Source organism: Alosa pseudoharengus, unplaced genomic scaffold, assembly GCF_046254945.1.
Source record: "Alosa pseudoharengus isolate Yale_2024_CS ecotype anadromous, Long Island Sound unplaced genomic scaffold, YU_APseudo_1.1 YU_APseudo_1.1_scf_23, whole genome shotgun sequence".
Lineage (NCBI taxonomy): Eukaryota > Metazoa > Chordata > Actinopteri > Clupeiformes > Clupeidae > Alosa > Alosa pseudoharengus.
In genome coordinates this window covers 28,213,461-28,220,960 of record NW_027468685.1, presented here as the reverse complement: position 1 = coordinate 28,220,960, position 7,500 = coordinate 28,213,461, and the positions used below count along the sequence as shown (strand labels likewise).

General features: G+C 45.3%; 1 protein-coding gene across 1 annotated transcript in view; it reads right to left on the bottom strand.

The window, feature by feature from the left end:
• ptprua (protein tyrosine phosphatase receptor type Ua) overlaps window positions 1-7,500 on the bottom strand; it is a 200,781-nt gene that overhangs the window by 58,931 nt on the left and 134,350 nt on the right. Inside the window, exons 10-11 of the mRNA XM_076301037.1 lie at window positions 3,454-3,563; window positions 341-542 (exon numbers count right to left, since the gene is read on the bottom strand). Coding sequence (XP_076157152.1) covers window positions 341-542; window positions 3,454-3,563 — 312 coding nt within the window. The remainder of the gene's footprint in view (window positions 1-340; window positions 543-3,453; window positions 3,564-7,500) is intronic.

The following is a 7,500-nucleotide window of genomic DNA, read 5'->3' as shown; positions in this document are numbered from 1 at the left end:
CTGTCCAGCATCAGTACAGCAGCGGCCGTAGAGCTCTCCACGCCACACCACTGCAACACTACCAAACCAATCAACTACCAACATCAACCCATTACTCACGTGGAGATTTCCGACTGAAGTTGAAAGTGGCAGGAAGGTCCACTTGAGAAAAATGTAATTATTACAGAAACAGAAAAATCCAGAAAAAAAGGTTGTTGCTGCATTTTTATTAACTAAGACTCCCTTGTTTAAAACCATCAGATGCATGGATCTGATCTCAGACAATATCCATACGCAGTAAATATGAAGCCCATATCCCCAACGGTGTACAATAGTATCATTATCTTAGATCACAACTCACCGGATATGTTTGTAGTGATTTCGGTGAGCGCGGTTTGACCGAAGCCCTTGGAGGTGCGGGCACGCACGGAGACCAGGTAGGTGGTGCCAGGGTGCAGACCGGAGAACATGTGGTACGTCTCGTTCCGCAACTTGGACACGGTCCGGCGCGGGCCCGGCACATTGACACTTGGGTCGGACGACTCGATGCTCTGGTAGCTTATCTGAAAAAAGGTGGGAGGCAAGCAACAGGTAAACAAGGTGGAATGTGGAATGAGCACGCATATCGGGGTCATAAAGCTTTCCATCCCATTGGATTGTGTGTGTGTGTGTGTGTGTGTGTGTGTGTGTGTGTGTGTGTGTTTGTGTGTGTGTTTGTGTGAATTGACTGGAACGTCAAGAAAAATGGCTACTTGTACTACTTTTTCGCGTGTATACACACTGGGCTTGTCAACTAGATAACCAGATGAATCTCTGGCCACTTGCTAACGTCATCTACCCATTCTGATATCAGCTCAGGATCAGGCAGACAATCGCCATTAGCTAAGACTCATTTATAAGGTATACGGTTCGCGGCCCTAGGGTAACAATGACAGTGCATCTCATGACAGCTCAACAAGCAGGTCTATTAGCTTCGCCATTTTCTGACCTCATGCTGGTGCGCACCCAACCTACAGTAGGCTCTGGATGTTTACAAACATTGAAGGGATCGATATAGCACAACTCTTCAGATAGGTACATTGGCTAATTAGTGAAATTGCCTGTGCACAGGTAGAACCAAAACATGGTCTGACTTTTATTGGAGTTCTCCACCTCTGATTATTTGTTTTTATGTGATGGAGCTCTGCACACCGATGCACGGAAATGTGTGGACCTGCCACTCCATTACAGCATATGGCTTCTCATGGTAAACAACTTTTTCCTGAAACGCGAATCAGTCAGATCATTTCCATAGCGATGGAGGAACGCTGGGAGAGGAATTGGAAGCTTCCTTTCTCGCCTCGCTCCGCTGGAGTCTTCAATTAGATCGACAGGGCTTTCACACTTAATGCCGCTCCGCACGTCTCCACCGTAATTCCCCTTTCTCGGCACTGCGATGGTACACTTGTTATTCATTTATCTCCTTCCCTCATCTCTCTCTCTTTCTCTCTCTCTCTTTCCGTCTCCCTGATTCACTTCCTCTGTGTACTTCCATGTGGCATGTGGACATCCCTTTCAAATATGTTTGCCTGCATTTTCCTCTCCCTCTCAAAATCATTTCTTTTTATTTTTCATCTCTCTCAAACATCTTGTTCATATTTGCTTTTTGCTCTTTCAAACATCTCTTTCCTGTAAACTCTCTCTCTCTCTCTTTCTCTCTCTCTCTCTCTCTCATCTTTTTTCCCCTGCATGTACCATGTTATTTGTTCCCTCCCTACTTAGCTGCATGCCACCCTCACATCTCTGGCCTCGCCACAGACACACACATGGTGAAATCTCGCTTTTTCCACCTCCTCGCAAAAAGAACGAAGGAAAAAAAAACACAAAAAAACAACCTCCATGTGTATAATCAGCCTTGGTCCTTGGGTGCACTCTCCACCCCGGGATAGGTTATTATTAATAAAGCAGCACTCTGTGGCCTGTTCTTGCCCTGACCTGGGGGCTGAGAGTGAAGACGAGGGCCAGAAGATGACGGCAGCAGCACGGATGAAATATTAATAATTACGAGCGTTAACTGTTGCCCCATATGACAGCGTCTGCTAGGCAAATAAGTGATTATAATGTTTGTCCTCCATGTAATTATAGGCCGGAGCTGCACTTTCCTGGCTCATTATCATAAGAACATGTATAGTCCCTGAGCAATGCGCTCTACTAATGACTAGTGATCGCAGCGGAGCACAGAGAGGAGGCTAATGACCGCAGAGAGAGGAGGCTAAAGACCGTAGAGAGAGGAGGAGAGGAGGAGAGGGGGAGATTAAATTACACACAAAAACACACAACAGAGAAAAAAACAAATAGAAAGTAGAAACTAATATAACGGGAATAAACTTAACAGAACACATCAGAACGGAGGAGAACAATGGACAGTGTGGAGAACAAATGGAACAGAGAACATCATGAAAAGAAAACAGCAGAGGAACAGAGAGGATAGCGTACAGAAAAAAAAACGTGTAGAACGGACTAGTAGAACGGAACGGCACTGGTAGCATGATAAACAGAGAACAACTCATCAGAACATAGAACACAACAGAGGACAGGAGAACAAACAAATCAGAAAAAAAAAGTCAGAACACAACAGCAGAAAAGAAAAGAGAATGTGTAGTGTTCAGATCAGAACAGAACAGAACAGAACTAGAAGAGAATAGAGAGAATAGAACATGAAAAATAAAACACCAAATCAGAACACAGAACACAACACAAGAGAAAAGAACAGAACCGATGACAGCAGAACACGGGACAGAATAGAACAGTAGATAGAGGCCCAGTGAGTCACACTTGGAGAGTTGTGTAAAAACAGCAGATTCTCTGCAGCAGACGCCCACACAGTCCAATCCAATCTGGTTCTCTCCCCCCTCTGACACGGGGGCCTTGGCTAACAGGGACTGACAGACAAGCCGGTTCTCTGTGGCTTTGTGACACGTGGACAGTGCGATTGTCACAAGGCTGTGTTGTGTTGTGCTGTGCTGCGCTGTGGCGTGCAGAGTTTGGCTCGGCATGGGGGCATCAAGTGTCACAGCGCATGCACATACATGGATTCATGCAGCACTGAATATCACTTTTGTTAACTGGCTTACAAGTAAAAGCTTCAATTTGAACTATGATATAGGGAGCAAGGACATAGCCTATTATGTCTCATCATACAAGCACAGTCAAGTATAAGAACTACAGTAAGTGGATATCTAGCAATAGAAGAGCTCTTAGTAGGCTGTGGGATGGTTTTGAATCAACAGTGACAGATTGAGAAAAGCTGTTCAATAAATATCAAACTGATTTAGCAATGCAATGCAAACATTATTCATTTCATCACACACACACACACACACACACACACACACACACACACACACACACACACACACACACACACACACACACACACACACACACACACCTATCTTGACTCATCGTGTGTATCTTATAAGGCTTCACACCAACCTCATACTGGGTGATCAGTCCATTTGGTTCCACAGGCTCCTCCCACTTCAGGAAGATCATGTCATCCAAAGGGGTAAAGGTCAGCGAATCAGGAGCAATGCCACCAGGAACTGCAGATGCAGGAGAATAATAATAATAAAAAAAAAACAAATCAGCATATCACATCACATACATGCTCAACTCCTAGGCACTGAACAATCTACAGAACCTAATCAAAAACAACCAGAACAACCGGGGGGGTATCTCTGCACCTTGACCCCTGAATTTCCCTTTTTGGGATAAGAAAGTTCACTTTGTTAATCATTATGAGCTTCACATCAGTTGTCCATCAGCACTGATGAGAATGACAACATTGTTTGAAATCAATTCAATTATAGCTACACTCCACATATTAATGGCAGTTAATTAATGCTAAGAAAGCATAATATTTCATTTCAGAGAGCAAAGGAGAAATGCTAAGAGCGAGAGAGAGAGAGAAAGAGAGAGAGAGAGAAATAAAGAGAGAGAGACAGAGAGAGAGAGAATGAGGGGCCAGGTGAAAAAAAAAAACATTGAGGGCAGTAAGAGGGCCGGAGCAGTGGGCAGCCCTGCTCCACTTCAGCACTGCTTGGCTGCTCAGTCTCTGGTGGGGCTGCTGACCCATACTGGTACTATGACAGATGAGAAGGCAAGGATAAAAGTGTGTGTGTGTGTGTGTGTGTGTGTGTAGGAAGTGGGGTGCGGAGTAGTGGGAAGTGGGCAGAGGAAATGGAGGGTGCACTGACAGAGGGGCGCGGGTGCGCTGGGCAGACAGGGGCCAGTCACGGGGGGATGGACTGAAATTGGGGTTTGCACGCGCTCAGTCCCCGTGGGCTGGGGCTGGCGCTCTGATAACGGAGCGTCTGGACTCTGGGGATGACAGTCTATTTGTCTTCTTTAGCGCCACGCTGAGAGCAGGAAAAACACACACACACACACACACACACACACACACACACACACACACACACAGGGACACAGGGGAGGTGAGGCACACAAAAAGTGCATCTGTCCTTGATATGAATTGGTCAGGCAATCGTCCAGTCCAGCGCTCCGCTAGGCAAGCCAATGTTACAAATGCTGATCACTGAGGAACGCTGAACTACAATGATCACCTCTGGCCAAGAGCTAACGAATGAGAGAGAGAGAGAGAGATAGATGGAGAGAGAGAGAAAGAGAGAGAGAAAGAGAGAGAGAGAGAGAGAGAGAGAGAGAGAGAGAGAGAGAGAGAGAGAGAGAGCACAAAGTGAGTTAAAGTTGGTGCAGTACACCTCGGAAGGCAGTCAAGTCAAGTCCACTGAGTAGCAAAACTCTGTGGGCTTACCAGAATCTTCATTCATATGCATGTCTATATGTATGTGTATGTATGTGGGTCTGCATGAATACATGCATGTGTGTGTATGGTTCCACCCAGGCTGACCTGCATTACAAGCATATTTATCTCTCTGCATAAACACATACTGTATGTCTGGGTGGGCATACCTACACATGTGTATGCTCTCTGTATGCATGCATATATACGTAGCGATGTGAACTGACAAGCTAATGTATTCATATCTGTCCGCCTCGGTGTCTATGTGTATTTTTATCTTACCAGTGTTTCCCATACATTGACTTATTTGTGGCGGCCCACCACAATATCAACATTGACCACCATACAATGATTTTCCAGGTTGTACTAAATTGAGCTTAAATCTGGTTAGCATCATAACCACACTGCGCTAATTTGCTAAAAACTGTTGCATTCAAGTTAATTCTGCAAACCTACCACCACAAATAGAATTCAATTCTGTGGGAAATACTGAACTTACTGTATCTATATCTTACTGTAGGCATGTATGTATCTGTATGTATCTGTGAGAAGTTCTAAAACAAAGAGAATAGCATCCGTTCACACAACAGCCCAATACAGTTCACACAGAGAGAAGTGAAAAGGAATGGAGAGATAAAGAGAGATAAAGAAAGAGAGGCAGGGCTTTGGGAAGCTTCCACACAGGAAGTGGTCCACACAAAGAGCCGAACACATGGTTTGGGCATCCTGGGAAATGGACGCCTAAATAAAGCCGTCGGCAGCTGGGACCAATTATGGTCCTTTAGCAGTGGGCTGGACACTCCAGTACAGAGATGGATGAAATTAGGGGAGCGAGAGGGCGGAGGGGTGTGTCCGGTCTCAATACATACACACACACACACACACACACCTGCAGGTGTGACACAACTATGTGCATAGATAATAACACACACACACCCGCACACAGATGTTACGGTCTGCTACCACTCTAGCCCTATAGCCAAACACACACACACACACACACACACACACACACACACACACACACACACACACTTGTAATCCAAATGTGCATGGACATGAACGTTAGAGCTTATAGAGGAAAACTTCTGTTTGTGCAAGCAAATACACACACACCCACACACACACACACACACACACACACACACACACACACACAGTTGGAGTGAGTATATGAGATTCTCTCATGGCTTTTTGCCTTTTTTTGCCCTAGACACATACACTGAGTGTGTGTGTGTGTGTGTGTGTGTGTGTGTGTGTGTGTGTGTGTGTGTGTGTGTGTGTGTGTCTGTGTGTGTGTGTGTTTGCGTTGTGAGTGCAGCAAGTAGTAGGTGGGTGGCATTTCCTTAGCATCTCTGCCTGCAGAAGCAAATCTTTATTTAGGAAATTAATGGTGTGTGTGTGTGTGTGGGGGGGGGGGCGGGTTATGCATGTGTGTGTGTGTGTGTGTGTGTGTATATGTGTGTGTGTGGGGGGGGGGGGGGGGGGGGGCTGTAATTAATCACATGTGGCAGGCGTAGCCAAGCACTAAACTAAAGAAAAGAGAACCCCCAAAAAAGAGAATCTCAGAGCAAACAAACAATTATGTCCGTGGAATTGGCCAGCATGAGAAACGAGAGTCCTCCCCTCTCCCCGTCTGTGCTCTGTCTCTTTCCCAAGCTCATATGGGCGCACAAAACGCTTCATTTTTCATTTTGCTTATTGATTTGACAACGCAATATATTAAACTCCCTCGCCCCAGAGTTAAAAAAAAAAAAAAAAAACATTTTCATGGAAATGAAACTCCTCTTTCCAAGTCTCCAGGCGAGTACAGCAACAAAATAAATGGCAGAAAATAAATAAATGAACAAATTAACAAGCAAATGCAAAATAAGCAGAATCTCTATTGTACAGCATGGGTGGCTTGCGAGTATTAATTTTTCATCAGGTTCCATTTTAAAAGCCACGATTTGCTGAGGTTCCGTCTAATGCCGATCCAGTCAGCGCTGTGAGTCAATATTTGTGTTTGCTGGCCCATAATTGGTTATGTTTGAACGGGCCTTGGCAAGGCTTGCTGCATTAATGTGATGATGATTTGGTAATTGGCAAAATGAATTCATGTTTGCGGGCAGACAGTTGACTAATGCTCACTGACCTGTGATCAGTGGAGCGCCGGGGCAGACGTACGCACGCATTAAAGTCAGTGTGTTTGTGGGGAGAAAAGCACAAGAAGAGGAATGATTTTTTCTTAGCAGATTTCATCTGACTGGTGGAGTGAGAACAGACAGAGGGGGACCCATTGAGTTGGCAGATGAGTTGGCAGTGTGTCATTTTGCATATGTGAGGCTTATTTGTGTGTGTCTGTGTATGTGTGTGTGTGTGTGTGTGTGTGTGTGTGTGTGTGTGTGTGTGTGTGTGTGTGTGTGTGTGTGTGTGTGTCATGCACAAATGAGTATAATGGTACGGTATAGGTGTGTGTCTTTGCATACCAATGCATGTATATGCCCATGTGTGCAGACTGATATGCAATAATGTGGTGTGTGTGTGTGTGTGTGTGTGTGTGTGTGTGTGTGTGTGTGTGTGTCAGGCACATGTTCACACACTGTCATACACAGTCCTCAAGTCACCTCAAGGCTGCTCCTCTTGCCCTTAGGGTTGACTTGCACCAGATGGTCACACATGTTTGTGTAACTCTGTGTGTGTCTGTATCTGTGTGTGTCATGCACAAATGAGTATAA